Below are 25,088 nucleotides of genomic sequence, written 5' to 3'. Positions count from 1 at the left end.
GGCTTCCGGCGAAAAACTGGCCTTTGACGGGGAGAAAACACGCTACTTCCGCTCAGTTCCGCAGAGGCTTGGTCGGCGCATTCTCGCTCCTCTGCAGATGTGGGCGGGTTCTGGTGAGAACCGGACAGACTGTCCTTGGGGAGCCCCTAATCCCTCTTTTATTTTTAAGAGAGCGTGGGCGTGAGCGAGGGGAGTGGAAGAGGGAAAGTCTCTCTCTTTTTTCCCCCCAAGATTTTATTTATTTGAGGGGGCAGGGGGAGGTGTAGAGGGACAAAACCACTGTGTGCTGAGCGGGAAGCCCATCCTGGGGCTTGAGCCAGGACTCTCAGATCATGACCTGGGCGGAAGTCAGAGGCTTAAACTGACTAAGCCACCCAGGTGCCCAGCCCCTAATCCCACTTGTGTGAGAGGAGTTAAATCCCTAACATTTCATCCAGCTGTAGCTTCTCAGTGTCACTAAGAAGAGAAGCTGGTTTCTTTGGAAAAATAATGTCAAAATTTATTTCCTTGTAAAATGGTTTTGTTTGGGACCAAATGAAATACTCCCTGCCTCCCTCGGGCCAACCATTTATTTTAAAAATTTTCAAAAGTTGCAAGAATGTATATATATACCCTTAACCTGGAGCCATCAATTGTTAACCCTTTACCAAATCTATTATACTTTTTCCCTCTGCTGAACTTGAACTGAATCAAGTAGAAGACATATGTCAGACCCCTAAATGCTTTCATGTGCATCTCCTAGAACCAGGGGTGGTCTTCTACTTAACCACAATATTGTTATTCCACCTAGAAAAATTAAAAATAGTTATGCCATTTAATATACAGCCCAGTATACTCAATCCAAAATACAGTCTCACAGAGCTAATTATTTATTTAATCCAGGATTCAGTCAAGGTTTACACATTTACATTGGTTATTACTGTCTGTATATATTTTCAGTCTAGAACAGTACTCCTGACATTTTTAAAAAAAGATTTTGTTTATTTATTTGACAGACAGCGAGAGAGGGAACACAAGCAGGGGGAATGGGAGAGGGAGAAGCAGGCTTCCCACTGAGCAGGGAGCCTGATGCCGGGCTGGATCCCAGGACGCTGGGATCATGACCTGAGCCTAAGGCAGACACCTGACGACCGAGCCACCCAACGTGCCCCCTCTTTTTTTGCCTTCATGACATTTTGAGGAATCGACATCAATTTCTTGGGTGTTTCACATTATGGATGTTTCATTGTTTTCTCATGGTTTATTTTAGCTTGTTTTTAGTTACCTGCATTTCCTGTAAATTGGAAGTTAGGTCTAGAGTGGTGTTTCTTAATGGAGGTCATTTTGTTCCCAAAGGACATTTGGCATTATGTGGAGATGTTTTTGGTTGTCATAACTGGGAGTGCTTCTGGCATTTAATATGTAGAGGTCAGGGATGTGGCTAAACATTCTCCAGTGCACAGGTCGCCGCCACTCCCCAACAAAGACTTGGCTGGCTCCATGTGTCAATAGTGCTGAAACTGAGAAACCATGGCTTAGAGCAACACTGTTTGTGATGAGGGAAATGTTCTATATCTGCACTGTTCAACATAGTAGACTTGAGCCACATGTGACTCTCCAGCACTTCAAATATGGCTAGCATGACTAAGAAACTGAGGTTTCAATTTTGATTACATTTAAATAGTCACATTTGGCTAGTGGCTAGCTTATTGGGCAATAAGCGTTTACAGGTTAGATTTAGGGTAAACATCTTTTCAGTGTAGCCAAAAAGGAACAAAGGAACTGCAAAACAGCCAGAAAACTCTTAATAAGATGGCATTAGTAAGTCCTTACCAGTTAATACTTTAAATGTAAATTATTAAATTCCTGGTTGAGGGGCACCTGGGTGGCTCAGTGGGTTAAAGCCTCTGCCTTCGGCTCAGGTCATGATCCCAGGGTCCTGGAATCGAGCCCCACATTGGGCTTCCTGTTCAGTAGGGAGCCTGCTCCACCCATCTCCCCACCCCCCCACTTGTGATCTCTGTCTGTGAAATAAATAAATAAAATCTTTAAATTCCTGGTTAAAAGGCAAAGTGAGCCTGAAGGGATTTAAAAAAAAATAAATAAAAGAGGCCCATCTCTATACTGCCTACACAAAAGTCACTTCAGCTTTAGACACACATAGAGTCAAAGTTAAAGAATGAAAAAAGATATTCCATGCAAATGGAAACCAAAAGATTGCAGAAGTAGTTATATCAGGAAAAATAGATTTTAAGTCATTAACTGTAATAAGAGACAAAAATGTCATTATATAAGGATAAAGGAATCAATTCGTCAAGAGAATTTAACAATTGTAAATATGTATTTACTGAGCATCAGAGCACCTAAATATATTAAGCAAATACTAAGAGACATATGAAAGGAAAAATAGGCAACAAAGTAATACCCTATTTTCTAAAATGGATAGATCAACCTGACAGAAAGTCCATAAACTAACACTGGACCTGAAATATACTTTAGACCAAATGGACCTAACAGACTTACACAGAACATTTCATTCAATGGCAACATTCTTCTCAAGCACACATGGAACATTCTCCAGGACAGATCATGTTAGGTCACAAAAGAAGTCTCATCAAATTCAAGAGGACTTAAGTCATACCAAGTATCTTTGCTAACCCCGATGCTAAAAAACTAGAAATTACCAGAAGGAAAGCTGGAAAATTCACAAATATGTGAACAACACATTCCTGAGCAACCAGTGAGTCTAAGAAGTAAACAATAGGGAAATAAAAAACATGTTTTTATGGAATCAATATATATTTGTTGTAAAAAGCAAAGACAAGGGATGCCTGGGTGGCTCAGTTGGTTAAGTGTCTGCTATTGGCTCAGGTCACGATCCCTGGGTCCTGGGATCAAGTCCCATGTCAGGCTCCTTGCTTAGCAGGAAGTCTGCTTCTCCTTCTGCCTGCTGCTCCCTCTGCTTGTGCTCTCTCTATCTCTGACATGTAAATAAATAAAAATCTTTAAAAACAAAAAAACAAAAAAACAAAGACAAGCAAAAAGAGAGAAATAACCCAAAATTCCATGGAGTACATAAACCACTATTAATCATTTTCCTATAAACATATTTTGTAATAGTCATATTATAATGTATTGTAATTTGCTTTTCAAACTTAATCAACTTCCCATATATTTAAATATTTTATGACATCATTATATCTTATCTTATTATCTTCACAGAATAAGCTATATTTTAGCTAATGCCTTGTTAGAAACTTGCTTCTAATCTTTCTTGCTATTGTTACAATATGTAGCAAATATCCTTGTAGTTAAATTTTTATACATATATTTTATCTTTTCCATAAAATAAATACCTAAAAAGTGCCATTGCTGAGCCAAAGCTATTAACAGTTGAGGATCCTCTTATTTGAATTGCTTCCAAAAATTGGCAATTCATATTGCAACTAGAAGTATAACCTGGTAATAACAAACCCTACCATAACCATATATAAAAATATTTTTAAAAAGATTTTTATTTATTTATTAGAGAGAGTACAAGCAGGGGGAGCGGCAGAGGAGAAGAAGGCTCCCCACTGAGCAGGGAGCCCAATGCAGAGCTCGATCCCAGGACCCTGGGATTATGACCTGAGCCAAAGACAGACACTTAACTGACTGAGCCCCCCCGGTACCCCTAAAAAATATTTTGAAACAAAAATAAAATCGCAGCCTGCCAAAACTTATGGGGTGAAGCAGTGTGAGTATAAGAGGGAATTTTATAACAATGAATGCCCACATTAAGAAAAAAAGACCTCAAATCAACAACTTAACTTTATATCACAAGGTACTATGTATAGAAGAACAAACTAAACCCAAAGTTAGCAGAAGAAAGGAGATAACAAAAATCAGAGCAGACATAAATGAAATAAAGAATAGGAAAACAATAGAAAATCTTTTGTTTTGAAGATAAAATTGACAACTCTTTAGCTTGGATTACCAAGAAAAAGAGACAGGATTCAAATGAATAAAATTATAAATGGAAGAGATGATTTTACAAGTGACTTCACATAAATACAAAGGGCTGGAAGTGATAATATGAACAATTATATGCCAACAAATTGGGGAACCTAGAAGAAAAGCTTAAATTCTTAGAAATGTACCACCTACCAAGACTGAATCATGAAGAAATAGAAATTGTGAACAAACCAATAATGAATGAGAATATTGAACCTAGAAGGAAACACCTCCCAGCAAAAAAAGCCCAGGACCAGAAGGATTCACAGGCTAATTCTACCAATCATTTAAAGAAGAATTAGGGGTGTCTGACTGGCTCAATTGGTATATACTGGTTATTGGTTGAGTAAATGAAGGCTTTCGATTTCTGGATGACAATTTCATATCCTGCTAACATACTAAATTCTTTATTGTTTGCCATTAATTTTACCATTAATTCTCTAGAGCTTTCCATGTATAATATCATATCATCTGTAAAAAGAGATGGTTTTACTTTTTTTTTTTTTTTGCAATTCTTATGTTTCTTATTAGTTTCTCTTCTCTAACTGCATTAACCAATACCAGCTGTACACACCCAGACACATGTATACCCACACACATAGCTATAGATCTAAGCAATCATCTTTTAAAATTTTTTTTACTTATTTAGAGAGAGAGAGAGGGAGGTCAGGAGGAGAAGAAGAAGAGGGAGAGAGAGAATCTCAAGCAGACTGCATTGGAGCATGGAGCCCAATGCAGGGCTTTATCCCACAACCCCAAGATTGTGACCTAAGCCAGACACTTAGCCACCTGAACCACCCAGGTGCCCTGATATAGGCAATAATCTTAAGAAAATATTCATCAATTTCTATTTTTGAGTGCTTTTGTCAATAATGGATGTTGAATTTTGTTTAAGGCTTCATCAGCACCCATGGAGATGATAATGACTTGTTTTCTTAAATGTATTAATATGGTATATTATTTAGTAGATTTCCTAATAACTAAGCAAACCTGGAGTTTCTAGAGTAAATTCCACTTGCTCAAGGTTATTATTTTCTTAATGCAGTTTCATATTCTTTTTTTTAAAGATTTGTTCATTTATTTGAGAGAGAGAAAGAATGGGGTAGAAGGAGAGGGAAAGAGAATCTTAAGCAGACTTCAAGCTGAGCCCAGATCCTGATGTGGGGCTTTGATCCCATGACCCTGAGATCTTAAGCAGAAACCAAGGATCTGATGCTTAACTAATTGCAACCACCTTGTACCCTTGTGGTTTTACATTCTTTTTGCTAATATTTAACATAGCTCATTTGAATCAATATTCATAAGTGATATGGCTTTGTAACTTCCTATTTTTGTATGTTAGGAAGTTTTTCTTCATTCTCATTGCTCTTAACTTATGGAGTAGTACAAATATTTGAACTTTGAAGGTATAATTCTCCTAATTAATATACCTGGGCTTACATTATGGGTCCAATGATGCTTGGTGAGGGTGCCAAAAACAATTCATTAGGGGAACAAAGAGTCTTTTCAACAAATGGTGCTGGGACAACTGGATATCCATACAACATAGCATGAAGCTGGATGTCTGCCTCACACTGTATTTGAAAATTACCCAAAATGGATCAAAGAACTAAATATAAGAGCTAGAAGCTTAAAACTCTTAGAGGAAAATAGTGGTAAATTTTTAGTGATCTTGAATTTGATAGTGGTTTCTTAAATTTCACATCCAAAGCATAAGCAATGAAAGAAAAAAATAGACAAGTTGAGACTTCATAAAAATGAATTGTTTTGTACTTGAGAGGATACCATAAAGTGAAAAGACAACCTATTTAATGGGAGAGAATATTTGAAAATTCTATATCTGAAAAGGGGCTGACATCTTTAATATACAAAGAACTCTCAGAGTCCAATAATAAAATGGTAAATAGCACAAAACATAGTCAAGGATTCTGAACGGACATTTCTCCTAATAAAACATAAATGGCTAATATGCACATGCAAAGATAATCAATACCCACTAGTCATCCAGGAAATGAAAATGAAAACTACAATGAAATACTACCTCACATCAACCAGGATGTCTATAATATTAAAAACAAAACAAAACACTAAATGTTGGACAGGATGAGAAATTGGAAACCTCATATATTGCAGGTGAGATTGTAAAGTGGTACAGCCACTTAGGGAAAATAGGCAGTTCCTCTAAAGCTTAAACATAGTGTTAGAATATGATGGAGCAGTTCCTATCCCAGGCATATATCTAAAAGAAATGAAAACATGTCTGCATAAAAACTTGTATGACAGTATTTCATAGCATTATTCACAATGGCCAGAGAGTGAAAACAACCCACATGTCCACCAACTGATAGGAATATTATTCACTGATTAAAAAGAATAAAATACTAGGGTATCTGGCTGGCTCAGTCAGAAGAACATGCAACTCTTGATCTCAGGGTTGTGAGTTTGAACCCCACATTGGGTGTAGATTACTTAAGTTTAAAAAATAAAATACTGATAAATGCTACAATTTCAAGATTAATCTTGAAAAGTTTATGCTATGTGAAAGAAATCAGTCACAAAAGACCATATATTTTTATTTTTTAATAAATTTTGCGTTTAAAAAAAAAGATTTGGGCGCCTGGGTGGCTCAGTGGGTTAAGCCGCTGCCTTCGGCTCAGGTCATGATCTCAGGGTCCTGGGATTGAGTCCTGCATCGGGCTCTCTGCTCGGCAGGGAGCCTGCTTCCCTCTCTCTCTCTCTGCCTGCCTCTCCATCTACTTGTGATTTCTCTCTGTCAAATAAATAAATAAATAAATCTTAAAAAAAAAAGATTTTATTTATTTATTTGACAGAGAGAAATCACATAGGCAGGCAGAGAGAGAGGGGGAAGCAAGCTCCCCGCTGAGCAGAGAGCTTGATGCTGGGCTTGATCCCAGGACCCTGGGATCATGACCTGAGCCGAAGGCTGAGGCTTTAACCCACTGAGCCACCCAGGCACCCCCATATAGTATTTTTAAAAACTTAAAATGAAATTGTCAGAATAGGCAAATCTAGAGAGACAATAGATTAGTAACCGCTTCAGGTTAGGGATAGGATGGGGAGTTTGGGGTGGTGAAAGTGTTCTAAAACTGACTGTGGTAATGATTTCACAACTCTGTGAATATGGTAACCACTAATGTACCCTTTAAATGGGTGAACTGTATGTGAATTATGTTTCAGTAAAGCTGTTATCACCCCCACTCAGACAAAAATCAATCCATCTGGGCTTGGTGCTCTTTCATAATGATAAGTTCCTATATAACTTTCTATGTTGGTTTGTGCTATTTCCAGTTTTTTTGTTTTTTAGCTTGATATATATTATTGTTTTGTTTTTCAGGGTATAAACGTTTGAGAATATGAATTTTCCTCTGATCACTGTTAAAAAAATATCCCATACTATTTATAATAGTCAAGAAAGGGGAAGTAACCTATTGTCCATAAACTAATGAATGGATAAATTGGGACACACCCATACAACGGAATATTACTCAGTAAGGAAAAGAAATGAAGTACTGGTACGCGCTACAATATGGGCAAACCTTGAAAACATTACAGAAGTCAAAGAAGCCAGACACAAAGACCACATATTGTAATATTTTGTTCACATGAAATGTTGAGAATAGGTAAATTCCTAGAGGCAAAAAGTAAGTTGCTGCCTTGGGCTTGTGGTGAGGTGGGTACTGGGATCCCTTTTGTGATTATGAAAATGTACTAAAATTGTGGTGATCGATGCACACACAGTTCTGACTAAAAAGAATTTTAAGCGGGTTAATGATGTGCTAAAATGCCATCTCAAACAAGACTCAGGATCTAAAAAGAGAACTGAATGTGCTAGTTCATTTTATGGACTAGTAGGGTTATCTTTATAAATCTACATAGCGCTGCGTGGAGCTGAACCAACGAGAAAGACTTGTAGAAAAGCACTTGATGAGCCTCCTTGGCCGGGAACCCGGAGGCACACCTTGCCCACCACGTCTGCTGCTCTTCCAGCTTGGTGCCCTGGACTCCGCTCGGCTCTCCTGCCGAGTCAGTGTGGACAGCCTGGACTGGGAGCAACCAGGTGCAACCGCCACCGGGAACGTATGAAGGACGCGGCCGCCAACCGCCACCAGACCCAGATGTTCCTGGGGCCCCGCCCCTTACGCTGACCTCGTGGCGGAAAGCGGAAGCGGAAGCGCTCCTCGGCTAACGCCTCACTTCCCGCTCCGCCCTGCGTGGGAGGTGAGTTTTCCATTCTGCTGGCCTCCCGCAACGCGCTCGGCCTCGGGGGTCTCGAACTTCTTGGGGTGGTTGGGAGTCGCGGCTCCTCCTCCCCACCGGCACACAGCGCCGGAGGGACTGAGTTCCGCCCGGGTCTCTCCGAGAGCCTCTGTCGGCTCCGCCCGCGCGGGTTGGGGGCGGGGTCGTGGCTCAGGGACCGCGGAGGAGGCAGGGCCTCTTCTCCCTCCGGTGTGCTCCTCTTCCAAAGCTACCAGACCGCTTTGCCCCTTCTCCAGAGGAGAAACGTGTACGCAGTGGTGGAAAACGGCCGCAGTGCCCTCTTTTCACTGACCTGGGGATCGCGGGAGGTTCTGGTGAGCAGTGGACGGAAATGCTCTCTCTGGCTGTGGGCACCCATTATTGACGTTTGACGAATTATTCAGGTGTTCCCTTGTCGGCACACTGACCATTTGTTAGTATTTTGCATGCGTAGTGTACCTCTTTCTACATCTTTCTCCATGTGTATAGTTAAATGTTTATGATAAGCTCTTTGAAAATAAGATTAAAATAATTTGCAGGCATGATATTCGACCTTTAGTACTTGGTTAATTGCCTCACACGTAAGAACAAAGGAGTTATGTAATAACTCCTACAAATTAATACCCAAGGTGAAAAATGAGCAAGAGGTTTGGATAGGCTCTTTAATAAAAGAAAAAAATGCAAATAGACAACAAATACATGAAAAGATACTTCAGATCACTAGCAACCAGAGATTTGCAAATAAAAACCACGGTGTAATACTACTGCACACACTAAATATCTAAATAAAAGTAAAACTAAAAAAAATGGCAGTGCCAAGAGTTAATGTATCAAGTGAGATGTGCATAACTGCTAGTGGAAACACATTTTCAAAGTATATCAACTAACTTACACACCAGTACACACACACTTCTGCCAATTCAACATAAACACTATTTGTAACAACATTATTTGAAATATCTCTAAATTGGAAATCCTCCGAAGTTGATCAAAGGATGAGTGGATGAATTGTAGCATATATTTTTTGTGGGATACTCTTTAGTAAAAGGAAGGAGTACAGATGCAACAACTTGGATGAACGTCACAGAACATAATGTTGAATGAAAGAAGCCAGACATAAAAGAATGCGTGCTGTTTGATACTCTGTCTTTAAAATTCAAAAACGGGCAGAACACTCTAGAGTGTTAAATGTCAGGATAGTGGATGTAGTTGGGAGGCATGGAATGAGTGATTTGGGAAAGACCAGGAATATGTCTGAGATGCTGGATTTGGATGTGTTCTACTTCTCAACCTGAATGATGGTTACATGGGGCTGTTCATTTCTTAATACCCTATTGCGGTTTTTATTCATGATTGCCTCCCTTAGTTGTATGTATGCTGTAGTTTAATAAAAGAAGTTTGAGAAGTGGAACTAAGCATGCTACTTCGTAAGATTGAGCAAGAAATAAAGAAGTAGAAGAAAATGTATTGAAAGGGTGAATAAAAATAAAACTAATGATGGAAAAAAGTAGAACTGATCAATAATAAGAAAAGGTGAAACAATGCACGATATATTTATATACTAGTCTTTGTGGTTAACTGTGAGATAATATGGAAAGCCTTTAGTTTCAACATTAAAAAAAAGAACCAACAACCCAGTGACATGATTCAGATGCTGTTGGAGTGGCTAACATGAGAAATGTTATTTTGAGTTTTTCTAAAATTATGATATTTCAAGGTTGGGTGTCTTTGGGTCAAAATTTGGGCACTACTTTTGAAGCAAGTGAGGTATCAATTATCACAGGCTTCTGAAGTGATTATTTCCCAGTTCCGTCTTTATCCTACCTCTAACTAGCCTTGTCTCTGTATCAGGAGTATATTTGTATATGTGCAGTACTCCTTATACTTTAATGGGATTGATTCTTTATACTGCATATCACCAACTGATGATTATCTGTTTATTACCTGCATTACCAGATTGAACTGTGAGATCCCTAAAAACTGTTCCCTTCTCATTGCCTTGTACCTGGCCTGGCAGAAGGAAGACCCGTACTGAGTATTTGCTAACTGAATGAAGGAATAAGGGACAGAAGGTGGCAAAGTTTCCAAATCCAACAAAGCTCCTACAGGGGTATTCAGAGGGACTTCTCATTTCATGAAACCTTTTGTATTTCTCATCTCCATTATGCCTAGCAGAGGATGTGGACTGAATTCTGGTCATGTCAGGAATAACAACCACCACAGGAGATAAGGCTCTTGCCATTCCAGTATGTGTCTGCCTGGCTTTTCTGATGGGTGACTTGAGACAGCTATTAATACTGTGTGATCCTCCATTTTCTCAACTATTAAATGACAGTTATTAATACCCAATTTGGAGGGTTGTTAGGGCAGTTAAAGGAGTTATATATGTAGAACAGTATATATTGTAGAACAGTCCTCAGTAAATAGAGGTTGGCATTAATATTTGCATGGTAGGATATTCGGGTTTCTAATGGCTGTCACATGTTTCATCTGCACAGAGATGGCTAGAGAGTGGTGTTTGATGATTGAGGGAAAATGTCTGTTGCTTAATGATGGATATTGTGAACCAGTTACCCAGACACTCCAGTATTCAAAGAGAAATTGAGATCAAGCTCTTAATTTAAACTCAGAAGCTTCTCTGAAGTGGTCTTCAGAGTGAGATATGGAATAATTTGGAAACGCTATCAGATCACAGGATGGAAGCCCTTGATGTGAATCAGGTGTATGGTGAGTTCTTATTGATGCTTCTTTTTATTTAGTTCCTTCACAAGTGGCAGATCCAGTGCTCAGTGCTCAGAGCCTGAGCGATGGTGCAGTGGGCCATAGAAGAACAATGGAAATGAGTAGAGCATGTATAAAAGTCAGTTTCCTGGGATTTGGGAGGCAAGAAGGTGTGTGTGGTGTTTGAGAGAATAACGTGTTCATGAATTCTTTTGTGTCAGACAGCTCTGTCTCTCTCTACTGTAATTTGTGTAGCTCTAAGGTAGAATATTTAACCTGTTTCTTATGGGTAGCAAGATCCAGAAAACCATTTTTTGCTCCAGGTAACTCAGCACTGTGCCAGTTTATGGAATTAGTGTGTTTGTGGTATGTTCTGTGCATGGTGTGGAATAGCTTATAAGCATGTTATTACTGGAATTGGATTGGCTTCCCAGTTCATGGCATTCTTCTCTCTGAGGTTATCTTTCTCGGAACCCTTTCTGTCTTCCTGAGGGGAAGATTGAGGAGGCAAAGATGGTGGCTGGGTTACTGATGGATTCTTCTCAGGTAAGTGGAAAGTTGATCTTTCTTCAGAATGTCAGCCTTATATATTAGGTAGCCGTATCTCCTTGTAATGTCCCCAGTCTTCTTATAGCAACTAATGACCCTGCTTAAGGAATGAGTCTCTGGTCAGTTTCTCCAGGACTTATGCCATCTCAGAATATATAGGGATTACATGGATATGATTCTTTTATCCCACTATTCACTAATTCTTTCTGACCCTCAGTCATGCTTGTTGACCTGTTGTTTTGCTGAGTGTTATGATAGGTACTGAGGAATGATATGAAGGTAACTAATCTCATATAAAGCGTGTGTTATTGTGGAAATAATTCATCTGTTAGAAGATTTTACAGAGTGTTGCACTGTGTTCAGTGCTAAGTGTAGCTTATAAATAGAGGAGGAATAAAGCAAAAAGAGACCATAGTCAAGTGGTGGTAACAGAAGTTTAGTCACATGTCAGTGATGCTGGTAAGTCCATGTAACTGGCTGTGATCACCAGGCAGTATCTGTAGGTAGAGAAGAGAAGATGTCTGGTCCCAGGAGTACTGTAGGTTTCTGGTCTACCTTCCTCAGTCTTTCATACATCTTCCTGAGAACCTCAAAGAAGACAGTGGTTAGCTGAAGCCAGTATGTATTTGATGGTTTAGCACTTAGTGACCTTCGAGGATGTGGCTGTGACCTTTACCCAGGAGGAGTGGACTTTGTTGGATCAAACACAGAGAGATCTCTACAGAGATGTGATGTTGGAGAACTACCAGAATCTCATTATATTAGGTAAGGTTGGCATCATTTCTTCACTGAACTCTTTATGAAATGAATGTTTCATAAGTATCTTTGCTGTCGGATGGGAATACTGTGGTAAACAAGACAGATGTAATCCCTGGCCTCAGGGGCCTTACTGTCTAGAGGATTCCCTGTGAAAATGAAGATCTGTCTAAATAAATGACTTTATTCCTTTTAGGGACTGAAATCCTTAGGACTTTAAATGTGTGTAGAGAGCCAGACACGATTTTTAAGTCTTGAGCTCTCTCGTCATTTGAGGGCACAGAAAGAATGTATTCACATTTTTATTCCTTTTAGAATAGTTTTATTGCATTGATTTAAAATTTTGTGTGATTATTTGGCGTTTGTAAAGTGAGACTTCACTGTCTACAGAATCCCCGAAGCTAAAGTGTTGGTTCCTATCCAGAGAGCCATGTTTCATGTCTTGCGAGGTCCTTACATATTCTTCCTGTAAGCAGGATATGAATCATGCAAACCTGATCTCTACTCTCTAATGGGAGGAGCAGAAGAGCTGAGGACAGGAGGGAGAGGAATTCTGCAGGGTAAGTTCATGAGATACAGTTTTGTGACAAGTGATGTGACTAGCCTGGGAAAGGTACAATATGTTTGGAAATGCCACTTGGCAAACTTTCAAAGGTAAACTTTCTGAGAAGGAAGTCATTCAGTTTCTGAGTTTGCTTAGGAACCTTCATCTCCCTTTACCTTTAAATTTCCAGTGATCTCAACCTTTTTCTGTTCTCCCCGAAAGGTCTATCTGACTCAGTTGAAAATGTCATTACTTACAGTAGCTCATTTTGCAGTGCTTTCTCTCTTGCTTTCCTGATTCTGTTTTTTGTTCACTGTCAGCCTTAGTTTTCCAGAGTATTAAGCTTTGGAAATTGCCTACGATTTTAACACCATAGCCTTACCATTGCCAGACTCCTAACACAGCTGTACTCTTTGTAATCCAACTTCCCTTTTGTTTCAACCTTTTTATCTTGTTTCATGCATATTTAAACATATGTATATGCCATTTTTAAAGATAAAATACACAAAAATTAACCATTTTAATAAATATGATTTATTGGTATTGAGTACATACACAGTGTTGTGCAACCATCAGCTTTCTAGTTCCAAAATATTTTCATCACTTATCACTTGAAAAGGAAACCCTGTAACCATTAGTCAGTCAGTCTCCCTTCAGCTCTACCCCTATTCCCTGCAGCTAATAATCTACTTTCTAATTTATAGGTTTGTCTGTTCTGTGCATATCAAATAGAATCATACAGAATTCAGTTTCAGGACTATTACTTATTACTTAGAAATAGATTTGTGCGGCATATGGTCATTTTATGTTTAACTTGTTAAGGATTACCAAACTGTTTAACACAGAAGCTGTACCATCTTATATTCCCTCTAGCAGTGTAGAAGTTACTTCATATCCCTGCCATCACTTCTCCTTCCTTCCTTCCTCCCTCCTCCCTCTTCTTTTTTTTTTAATAGTAACCATCCTAGCAGGTATGAAGTGGTATCTTACGGTAGTTTTGATTTTCATTTCCCTAAAACAAATGATGTTGGACATCTTTTTGTGTGCTTGTTGACCATTTTCTGTGTCTTTGGAGAAATGCCGATTCAAGTTCTTCGCCCATTTTTTACTTTGAGTTGTTTGTTTTGTTGTTAAAGCATAGGAGTTCTTTCTGTACTCTTTAGTGGACATATATCACATGGATGATATGCAAATATTTTCTCCCATTTTTGGGGTTATCAGTTTGCTTTTTTATAGTGTTCTTTGATGTATATTTTAAATTGCAGTGGGGTTCAATTTATCTTTTGTTCTCTTTGGTGCTTTTGATGTCATGTCTAAGAACAGAAATACTGGACACTGTCAAATCTGAGGTTCTGAAGATTTACCCCCTTGTTTTCTTCTTCTTCCTTTTTTTTTTTTTTTTAAGATTTTATTTATTTATCAGAGGGGGGGGGAGAGCGAGCACAGGCAGACAGAATGGCAGGCAGAGGCAGAGGGAGAAGCAGGCTCCCTGCCGAGCAAGGAGCCCGATGTGGGACTCGATCCCAGGACGCTGGGATCATGACCCGAGCCGAAGGCAGTTGCTTAACCAACTGAGCCACCCAGGCGTCCCCCCCCCCTTGTTTTCTTCTAAGGGTTTTATACATTTAGCCTTTACATTAGGGTTTTGATCCATTTTGAGTGAATTGGTATATATTGTGTGAAGTAGGGGTCCAGTTTGATTCTTCTGCATAGAAATACCAGTTATCTGGTATTGTGTATTGAAGAGACTGTTCTTTCCCCCATTGAATGGTCATGGCACACTTGTTAAGAATATATTTATTCTAAATGTATGGGTTTTTCTTATGGATTCTTTATTCTATTTGTATATATGTCTATCCTTTTTCCTGTACGACACGTTTCTGGTTTTTTTTTTTTGCCATTTATTTATTTATTTTTAACTAATTATTTTTATTAACATATAATGTATCATTTGCCCCAGGAGTACAGGTCTATGAATCGTCAGGCTTACACATTTCACAGGACTCACCATATCACATATCCTTCCCAATGTCCATAACCCAACCACCCTCTCCATACCTCCCCACCCCCACTCACCCTCAGTTTGTATTGTGAGATTAAGAGTCTCTCCTTCCCAGTCCCATCTTGTTTCATTTTTTCCTTCCCTACTCCCAAACTCCCCACCCTGCTTCTCAAATTCCTCATATCAGGGAGATCATATGATAATTGTGTTTCTGTGATTGACTTATTTCACTCAGCATAATACCCTCTGGTTATTTCATTTCTTTTGATGGCTACATAGTATTCCAGTGTGTGTGTGATTCCAGTATCACATCATCTTTATCCATTCATCTGTTGATGGACATCTAGGTTTTTCCATAGTTTGGCTATTGTGGACATTGCTGCTATAAATATTTGGTGCACGTGCCCCTTTGGATCACATTTGTATCTTTAGGATGAATACCCAGTAGTGCAATTGTTGGGTTGTAGGATAGCTATGTGTTCAACTTTTTGAAGAACCTCCAAGCTGTTTTCCACAGTGGCTGCACCAGCTTGCATTCCTACCAACAGTGTAGGAGGGCTCCCCTTTCTCCGCATCCACACCAACATCTGTTGTTTCCTGAATTGTTCATTTTAGCCATTCTGACTGGTGTGAGGTGGTATCTCATTGTGGTTTTGATTTGTATTTCCCTGATACCAAGTTACGTTGAGCACTTTTCCAACACATTTCTGATAATGTATTTCTCAGCTCCAGAATTTTATTTGGTTCTTCTTTGTAATTTCTGTCTCTTACTTGACAGTCTCTTACTTGAGTCCTAATTCTTCTAGTTTTCTTAGTTCTTTGTCCATGTTTCTGTTAGCTCTTTGGTGTGTTGAAACAAATTGATTTAAAGTTATTAGTCCAATTCCTGGGCTTTCAGGAACAATTTGTATTAATTTTTAAATTGTTCCTTTGCATACCTCATATATTTTAGTTGGAAGTATAAATTTTAGACATCATAATGTGGCAATTGAAAATATGATTCAGCCCCTCCCTGGGTTTGTTGTTGCTGCTTGTTGTGTATTCTTGATGTTTGTTTTGTGGCTGTTTTTTTTTTTTTTAAAGATTTATTTATTTATTTGACAGAGAGAGATTACAAGTAGGCAGAGAGGCAGGCAGAGAGAGAGAGGAGGAAGCAGGCTCCCTGCTGAGCAGAGAGCCCAATGCGGGACTCGATCCCAGGACCCTGAGATCATGACCTGAGCCGAAGGCAGCGGCTTAACCCACTGAGCCACCCAGGCGCCCCATGTTTTGTGGCTGTTTTTATAAATTATTTTTGTATGTTCTTCATTCTTTTTAGTGCGGTCCCTGAAATCCGTGTTCTGTTAGTTTAGTGGTCATCTTAGAGTAACAGAAATTCCTTGAATAACTGGAACCAAGAAAAGAAAACTAAAAATATTCTTTTAGTTTTTGCTGATTGGCTATGTGTTGGGCCACTCCTTCAGTGTTTAGCTGGGCCGTGTACAACTCTTTCTTAGCTTTCCATTCCTGGTAGAGTGGATGCTGAAGGTTAGTGAGAGGTGAAATCTTTGGGTCCTCTCCAGCCTCCCAGCCCCATGTGTGCATGTGAACTTGATTCACTGGTAAACACCTGAGCTTTTCAAAACCCTATTTCCGCACATACCAACATTTCCAGTCTGTTCCTTCTAAGGCTTTTCAGGCTGTCTTTTATTTGTCTCAAATGTTTTCCCTGTTCTTGGACTGCTGTAGGCAATACTTTGCCTTCAGATACTTTAATCAGTAGTTGTCTGATGCTGCCTTGCTTCTGGGAACTCTTTGAGTTCGATGATATAAAGGCACACCCTTGCAGTCATGATACTTGAAGCTGCCAGACAGATGGAAACACACAATGGCAGTTCTCCGAGAGCAAAGTCCATAGTGCTTGTTTCAGCAATTATAACTTTCTCAGGGTTGCATCCTGTTGTCTACATGACTGCAGCTGATCTGAGGAGTGGAGATGGTAGGTGGGTAATTAAAATGCTTCCACACTCTCTTGGTGAACTGTAGCTGCTGCTTTTTTCTCTAAGTGTTTGCTTGGCAGTTCTAAGTTTTTGACTAGATTCCCAAGTTCTGTAATAGTTGATTTTGATAGTTTTTGTAAGCTTTTTATTTGTTTTCTGGTGGGAAGGAGTCCTGGAGAACTCCACCATATTTTGTGGTGTCATTCTCTGTGCTGTATGTTTTTAAACAACTTTGTCCCAGGATTTTTCTCTGAAACAAAATTTTCCACTTTTTTTCAGAATTGGATTTGCAGCTCAAAACTAAAGTTTTCACAGCCCTTCAGGATATTTCTTTGGAAAAAACATCAAATGGAATACATTTGGTAAGATATCCAAAAGTAATTGCTTTCTTCCACACCTGGGCCAGAAGTACAGAATTGATGGAGATGATATGAAATAAATGTCATTTACCCAAAGAAAGAATCTGTGAAGAGATTTCTTTGAATGTCAAGAATTTGGGGAGCACTGTAAACCTACTTCAAACCTGTTTCTCCTCAGAGATCCACATAAATATAGCTCAGATGTCCAGTTTTTGATACAGTGGGATTAGGTTTTAAATGATTTAGTATGAGTAATTACCAGAAGATACTCTGTGAAAGTAGAGTATAGCCTCGGAGTCTGTTTATTTGACTTAAAATAACTCAAAAACAGGGCAGGAACTCTGTACACTGAAATGGAAAAAAACCACTTCAATTATGATGATGTTTCCAATGCATAAAAGTTGTGATGGGGGAGAAATTCTGTTGCATTGTGCATAAGTCTTTAGTTATCATTTAAATCTTAATCAACAGGAGAGAAGCAATGCTGGAGCGAAACGATATGGCTCTGACTTGTGTGGAAGAGTGTTTAGTGGACACTCATTTATGACTCACAGTAGACAGAAAACTTCTAAGGGTAATCAGAATGGAAAGGCCTTTAAAAAGAACTTTATTTGTACTCTGCTCAAGGAAATCCCCATTGGGGAGAAAACTTCTGAGAGTGTCGAGCACGATAAAGCCTTTGGTCAGCTTTCAGATCTTACTGGGCACAAGAAAACTCAGACACGAGGGAACGTGTGTGAATGCAAAGAGCGTCAGAGAACTTCTGTTAATCAGTCACCCCTTAAGGCACACAGGAGACACCACACTGGAGAAAAACCCTGTGAATGTAAAGAATGTGGGAAGGTCTTCACTCATTCCTCGTACCTTACAGATCATAGAAGAATTCACAGTGGAAAAAAGCCCTCTGTGTGCATGGAATGTGGGAAAGCCTTTACTCGATCCACAGGACTTATTTTACACATGCGAATTCACACTGGAGAAAAACCTTATGAATGTAAGGAATGTGGAAAAGCTTTTATTCACTCTTCATACCTTACAAAACACGTAAGAATTCACAGCGGAGAAAAGCCATATTTATGTAAGGAGTGTGGGAAAACTTTCACTCGCTCCTCAGGACTTGTCTTACATGTGCGAACACACACTGGAGAGAAACCCTATGTGTGTAAGGAATGTGGGAAAGCCTTTAATAATTCTTCAATGCTTAGTCAACATGTCAGGACACACACTGGCGAGAAGCCATACGAATGCAAGCAGTGTGGGAAAGCTTTCACTCAGTCTTCAGGCCTTACCACACACTTAAGAACTCACACTGGAGAGAAGGCCTATGCATGTAAAGACTGTGGGAAAGGTTTTGCTCGTTCTACAAATCTTAATATGCACATGCGAACGCACACTGGCGAAAAACCGTACAAATGTAAAGAATGTGGGAAAGCCTTTAGGTACTCCACGTGCCTTAATATTCACATGCGAACTCACACTGGAGAGAAACCATATAAATGTAAGGACTGTGGGAAAACCTTCACTCAGTCTTCGGCACTTGCTAAACATTTAAGAACTAAGGCATGTGGAAAAACCTGTAAATGTTCTCCAGATCTTAGTATTCACATCTAAACTCATCTGGATAAAAAGTACCTTATGAAAGTAAAGACTGTGTGAGAAAGCTGTACTCATTTTTTATGCTTACGTGATAGGAACATCCTGGGGCAGAATTTGCATGCATATAAGGTATATGGGAGAGCAGTAATTGTTCATACTTTACAGAATGTAAAGTGTAAGAACTCACACTTGAGAGAACCTTCCAATTATAAGGTATGTGGGAGAGCCTTTTTGTTGTTGCTCTGACATTAATTTTACATATCTAAAATTACCATAAAAGTTAGGGGGCCTGGCTGGCACAGTTGGTACAGCAGGCGACTCTTGGTCTCAGGGTTGTGAGTTTGAGCTCCCTGTTGTGCATAGAGATTACTTACAAATAAAAAATGACTGTAAAAGTGATGTGAAGGTAAGAATGAAGTATAGCCTTAAAATATGACAGTGAGGGGTGCCTGGGTGGCTCAGTGGGTAAAGCCTCTGCCTTTGGCTTGGGTTGTGATCTCAGGGTCCTGGGATTGAGCCCTGAGTCGGGCTCTCTGCTCAGCAGGGAGCCTGCTTCCCCCTCTCTCTCTGTCTCCCTCTCTGCTTACTTGTGATCTGTCAAATAAAATAAGTAAAATCTTAATGAAAAAATATAACAACGGGGTTTGAGAGCACATGATAATTCATTCTAGTAGGGATAAATCATCTGTATGTAAGGAATGTGGTAAAACCTTAGTGTCAAGGTCTTAATAGCCACATGAGACTTCATACTGGTATAAAACCTACAAATGTAAAGGACCCAGGAAGACCTACAGTTGTTTCTTTTATCTTAAGAACTCAACATTCAAAAAAACCTGGAGAAATTTCTATGCATGGAAGAAATATGGGAAAGCTTCGGGAAAGCTTTTAGAAATTATTGATTGCTTCATGTGCAGGGAGACTTGTGAATGTAAGAAACCTTATGATGGTAAGGTACGTGGGAAAACAGCCCCATTGTTGACATTCTTTGGCAATCTCACAGAGGCAGAAAATGTTATGACTATTAGAAATAATGGATATGCCTCTGTGTGTGTATGTGTGTGTGTATGTGTGTGTGTGTGTTTACTTTTTGGCTTTGGCTAATTATTGGTAAAAATAATCCACACTGGAGAGAAATAGTGGTTGTAGGATACATGGGAAATGGTGTATCCATCTTATACATTTTACTCTACGTGTGAAAACCCACCCTGCAAAGAAGCTGAATGCGTGTAAAAATGTGGGAATGATTTTTGGTAAATACACATCCATTAGGAGACTCACAGAATACTCACTGGAGGAATGAAGTATGAATGAGAGGAATTTGGGGAAGCCTTCAGGTACTGCTCTTCCTTAAGTGTACACAAGACAATTCTTCCTGGAGGTCAGATTGAAATAAATGACATAAATGCAGTCACCTTTCTCTGTGTCTCATTCTCAAGGAAAGCAGCTGGCACCTTTATTTTTGTGGTGGTTTTGTATTACAAAGTTTTAGTTGCTTTTAAAGATACTCAAGTAATTTCTGCAGTGGTATACTCATTTGATATAATGGTGTCTTCATTATGGTTCATATCTAAAGACTTCCCTGTATATATGTCTTCATTGAACTATATGAAATATTTGGAAATTTATTTGGCAATGTAAAAGCGTTTAAAAAAAAGATTTTATTTATTTGACACAGAGAGAGAGCATAGGCAGCGGAAGCAGCAGAGAGAGGGAGAAGCAAGGTCCCCACTGAGCAGGGAACCCAATGCAGGGCTCAATCCCATGACATGACCTGAGCCGAAGACAGACACTTAGCCGACTTAGCCACCCAGGCGCCCCTGTAAGTGTGTGTGTGTGTGTGTGTGTGTGTTTTTTTTTTTTTTTTTGAGAGAGCGTGTGCACATCAGCTGAGGCAGGTACCGAGGGAGAGAATCTTTGAAGCAGACTCCCTGTTGAGTACAGAGTCCCATGCAGAGTTGAGCCTCATGACCCATGAGATCTTGACCTGAGCTGAAAACAAGAGTTGGACACTCAACTGATGGAGCCACCCAGGTGCCCTCACAATGTAAGAGCATTTTATAATGTTTTTAGATACTGCTTTCTAGTGTATTTGCAAGTGAGTCATAAATGAAGCTCTTTATGGTATTTGATTATAGGAAAATTCTGGCTTTTTATGGCAAGTGGTATTTAGTCATCTCAGTATTCCTGTCCCTTATAAATAGAATCCAGGTTATCTCCAGGCACATAATTAAAAAAAAAAATCATTCCTACTTCTCAGATTTCCTTGGATTTATGAGAAAACTATAATTCATAGTCCTGGCTAATAAGAAGTAGGCAGAACTCATCAGTGTGGATTCTGGGAAAACCGTTAAAAAGGGGACAGTCTCCAATGGCTTTTTCTCTTCAAGGATTGTTCTTACACATTGTGTACTGTGAGGATAAAAACTACAGACCAATTGGGTATGGCTGAGAAACAGAGAGATGCTTCTGTTGGTAGTATTGTACCAGTCACTGGACTGCTTATATACAGACTTCTTGGTACATAAAAAAAGCTTACTAGGCTGAGCACTTGTATTTCAGAATCATCAATGTATAGATGGCACTTAAAGCCATTCAGTTAGATAATTTCATCTGAGGATTGGCAAGCCCTGGGATTGTGGCAGTTGAAGTCACATAGGAGGTAATGAGTGAATTGAAAAGTAGTGGCCCATAAAATAGGAATAGAATTAAGACTGATGTCCATGAATCCAAGGCAAGGAGCAGTGACTGATTGGCTCTACCAAATGCTGATTTGGGTGAGTTGAATGAGGTTGGGATTTAATCATAAAAGTTACTGCGGACCTTTTAAAAAAGCCGGCTTTATAGAACAGGGTGTGCCAAGGTTGTCTTGGTATAGATTTCTGAGAAAATAGTATATACTTTGTCTATCCTATTCTACCGTACCCATTCTATCCTAAATATAGATACTTCTCTTATACCCTCAAAATCTATACCTTAATATTCTAGCTTTACATTGTGTTATTAGTTTACTACTGCTGCTCTAACAAACTACCAAACAATGTCAGAAGACAACTAAAACTTTACTATCTTAAAAGCTTTGGAGTTCAGAACTCTGAAATGGATTTCAGGGAACTAAAATCAAGATGTTAATAGGACTGTATTCCTTCCCGGGGCTCTAGGGGTGAATCTGTTCCTTTTCCCAGTTTCTAGATGCCCTTCTGCTTTCCTTTTTTCCTGGATCTTTTTTCCTTCTTAAAGACCAGCAATGTCAGTCCTCATACTACCATCTCCCTGGCTCTTCTGCTTTATCTCCTCCTACTACCCTTTTTTTTTTTTTAAGATTTTATTTATTTATTTGAGAGAGCACAGAGGAAGAATGAGAGGGAGAAGCAGACTCCCTGCTGAGCAGAGAGCCCAATGCAGGGCTCCATCCCAAGACCCTGAGGTCATGAGCTGAAGGCAGATGCTTAACTGACAGAGCCACCAAGACCCCCACCTCCTTTTTTTTTTTTTTAAAGTGAACTGAAAAGAAATTTAAAAAATAATTTTTTTTGTTTTTTAAAAATAAATTATTTATTTTCAGAAAAACAGTATTCATTATTTTTTCACCACACCCAGTGCTCCATGCAATCCGTGCCCTCCATAATACCCACCACCCGGTACCCCAACCTCCCACCCCCCCAGCCACTTCAAACCCCTCAGATTGTTTTTCGGAGTCCATAGTCTCTCATGGTTCACTTCCCCTTCCAATTTCTCCCAACTCCATTCTCCTCTCTAACACCCCTTGTCCTCCATGATATTTGTTATGCTCCACAAATAAGTGAGACCATATGGTAATTGACTCTCTCTGCTTGACTTATTTCACTCAGCATAATCTCTTCCAGTCCCATCCATGTTGCTACAAAAGTTGGGTATTCATCCTTTCTGATGGAGGCATAATACTCCGTAGTGTATATGGACCACATCTTCCTTATCCATTCGTGCGTTGAAGGGCATCTTGGTTCTTTCCACAGTTTGGTGACCGTGGCCATTGCTGCTATAAACATTGGGGTACAGGTGGCCCTTCTTTTCACAATATCTGTATCTTTGGGGTAAATACCCAGGAGTGCGATGGCAGGGTCATAGGGAATTTCTATTTTTAATTTCTTGAGCAATCTCCACACTGTTCTCCAAAGAGGTTGCACCAACTTGCATTCCCACCAACAGTGTAAGAGGGTACCCCTTTCTCCACATCCTCTCTAACACATGTTGTTTCCTGTTTTGTTAATCTTGGCCATTCTAACTGGTGAGGTGAAGGCAGATGCTTAACTGACAGAGCCACCAAGACCCCCACCTCCTTTTTTTAAAAAAAAGTGAACTGAAAAGAAATTTAAAAATAAATAAAAAAATTTTTAAAAAGCGAACTCTATTCCCAATGTGGGGCTTGAACTCAAGACCCTAAGATCAAGAATTGTATGCTGTCCTGACTGAGCCAGCCAGGTACCCCACCTCTACTACATTATTTTAATGCTGTTCTGTGATTTTTTCCCCCCATTCTGCTAAAAGAAATATTTGAGAGAGAGCATGAATGGAGGAGAGGCAGAAGGAGAGGAAGAGGGACAAGTAGACTTTCTGCTGAGTGCAGAGCCCAACATGGAGCTTGGTCCCAGGACCTGAGATCACCATCTGAGGCAAAGTCAGATGCTTAAATGACTGAGCCACCCAGGTGTCCCTTTTTTCCCCACCCTTGGATTTTGTAATTCTAGCATACATACAGAAAATAGTGTGAAAGTGCCTACGTGTTGCTAATAAACTACAAGCTAGTGTGTCCACAGGTATCCATCCTCCAGATACAGAAATGGAAGGTTACCAAACTACCCATGTGAATCTCTTCCATCTTGCATCATCACCCTCCATCCAAGAGGAAAAACCATTGTGTTTGGACATTAGCTTAACCACTGCTTAATCATGCTTAACCACTGCTTAACCATTAGCTTAATCATGCTTTTAATTTTTTGTGTATTATATTGCTTTAACATCTTTGGGTTCTTGCTGCCTCGAGAGACTGCCCCTCCCAGCACTAGGCTGTTGTTATTGTTTTTGACCTAAATTATTTAATAGGTAAGAATTTTACAAACATTACTATATTAGCAGTAACAGTGGGGGCTGGATAATATTGTGCCCTCTCTGTGCTGCCTGGTGAGGACCGCAAATAATGTGGTGGAACTTGTGACCCTTTCCAAGGCCGTAGTTCTTGGTAGCCTGCAGAAGTCAGCCTTCCCATTTCCCTGTGCTTGTGGACTGGTTTAGTGAACTAGGTGTCAGGATTTCTTCTGATTGCTTTATGGAATGGCTCAATTAGCATAACCTCACAGAATTTGTATGCGCAATCTTCACCAGCCCAAAAAGAATTCAAGACTCTCAGAGCCCCAGTGGCGTCCAGCTTGTTCCTCTACAACAGACTGAAGATGTTGGGTAAACTTTAGCTGGTTAACACCATGATGGAAAGGCTTGCCATAAGCTGCACCCTTAGGAACTGGATATCTGCAGCCACTACACCACACACATGAAGCCAATATATGACATAAACTTGCTTGGCCTTGTACCCCAGTCTGCATGCTTTATGGGGCTGGGTTGGGTGGAGGGCCCTGTGAAGTGCACAGAGCTGGGGGCTCTGCCAGCAGCTCACCCTGAGAAGAAGGAGCATTATTATATTGGACTGCTTCCTCCTCCATAGCTCCTGGATGTACTGGTAAGTGCCCCTCTTGGCTTGCCTTTCAGGGGATGGCTGCCTCCAGACAAAGGCAGGACAAGCTAATTTTTATTTTAAAGACAGTAAATAACTTCTTTGGAAGCTTACATATGATTCATATGCAAACCAATCACTCCAGAGCCCATAGTCCAACCACCTCCTTTATCTTAACTCTCATACAATCCAGTATTTCTCCTGCCCTAAATCAACCTAGGGCTAGGTAGCAGACAACTGTGATCCTGAGCCCACTGGAATTATTCAAACTATACAATATTTATCTTTACCTTGCTCTGCCTTGCCTTTCCTGAAGAAACCCCAACACAGCTCTGACCTGTGCTTTTCCCTCATTCCTGTTTTCTGTCTCCTGACTGACCTGATGCTTCCCTATTGATCCTGCATTACCTGGTGTGCCCCCTTCTCTTGGAACTGTTAATAAACTTTCAGTGGCATTAACCTATCTGTGTTATCATCTGGTTACCTTTATAATTTAGGACCCTAGCACAAATCCGTTGGCACAGGTGACTCCGTTTGGTGTGTGTGTGGGGATTCCTCTGGACTGCTCTTGACTTACTTACTATCTATGCCAAAAAGCAAGTTCTGCCTGAGGGTACTGGCTACTGGTGCACTTGAACTTTAACCATTA

At 39.8% G+C, this 25,088-nt stretch overlaps 1 protein-coding gene and 1 pseudogene across 5 annotated transcripts; one reads left to right on the top strand and one right to left on the bottom strand.

Moving 5' to 3' along the window:
• Positions 1-7,982: 7,982 nt before the first annotated feature.
• Positions 7,983-20,958, top strand: ZNF846 (zinc finger protein 846). 5 transcript variants are annotated; one of them, XM_059388944.1, is made up of 7 exons: positions 7,983-8,211; positions 10,728-10,956; positions 11,408-11,496; positions 12,138-12,264; positions 12,732-12,815; positions 17,060-17,142; positions 17,611-20,958. In XM_059388944.1, the coding sequence occupies exons 2-7, from the start codon at positions 10,926-10,928 to the stop codon at positions 18,748-18,750; spliced, it is 1,554 nt and encodes a 517-aa protein (XP_059244927.1). In that variant the 5' UTR covers positions 7,983-8,211; positions 10,728-10,925; the 3' UTR covers positions 18,751-20,958. The 5 variants fall into 5 exon arrangements, with proteins under 5 accessions (XP_059244927.1, XP_059244928.1, XP_059244926.1 ...); XM_059388945.1 differs by lacking the exon at positions 7,983-8,211 and adding an exon at positions 8,218-8,564 and having other exon boundaries at positions 12,180-12,264; XM_059388943.1 differs by lacking the exon at positions 7,983-8,211 and adding an exon at positions 8,218-8,564.
• A 2,877-nt stretch (positions 20,959-23,835) lies between these two features.
• Positions 23,836-24,591, bottom strand: LOC132009626 (large ribosomal subunit protein eL15-like; annotated as a pseudogene).
• Positions 24,592-25,088: the final 497 nt, after the last annotated feature.

The sequence above is a fragment of the Mustela nigripes genome, chromosome 2, assembly GCF_022355385.1.
Source record: "Mustela nigripes isolate SB6536 chromosome 2, MUSNIG.SB6536, whole genome shotgun sequence".
NCBI classification, from domain to species: domain Eukaryota; kingdom Metazoa; phylum Chordata; class Mammalia; order Carnivora; family Mustelidae; genus Mustela; species Mustela nigripes.
This window is presented reverse-complemented; position numbering and strand designations above follow the sequence as displayed.

What these genes read in the sequence shown, in the direction of transcription:
- ZNF846 (XM_059388944.1), top strand. Translation starts at nt 10,926, where the DNA reads ATGGAAGCCCTTGATGTGAATCAGGTGTATG. An exon ending in TGATGTGAATCAGGTGTATG is followed by an intron (nt 10,957 to 11,407) that starts GTGAGTTCTTAT and finishes CTTCTCTCTGAG; the next exon opens with GTTATCTTTCTCGGAACCCT. An exon ending in TACTGATGGATTCTTCTCAG is followed by an intron (nt 11,497 to 12,137) that starts GTAAGTGGAAAG and finishes TTGATGGTTTAG; the next exon opens with CACTTAGTGACCTTCGAGGA.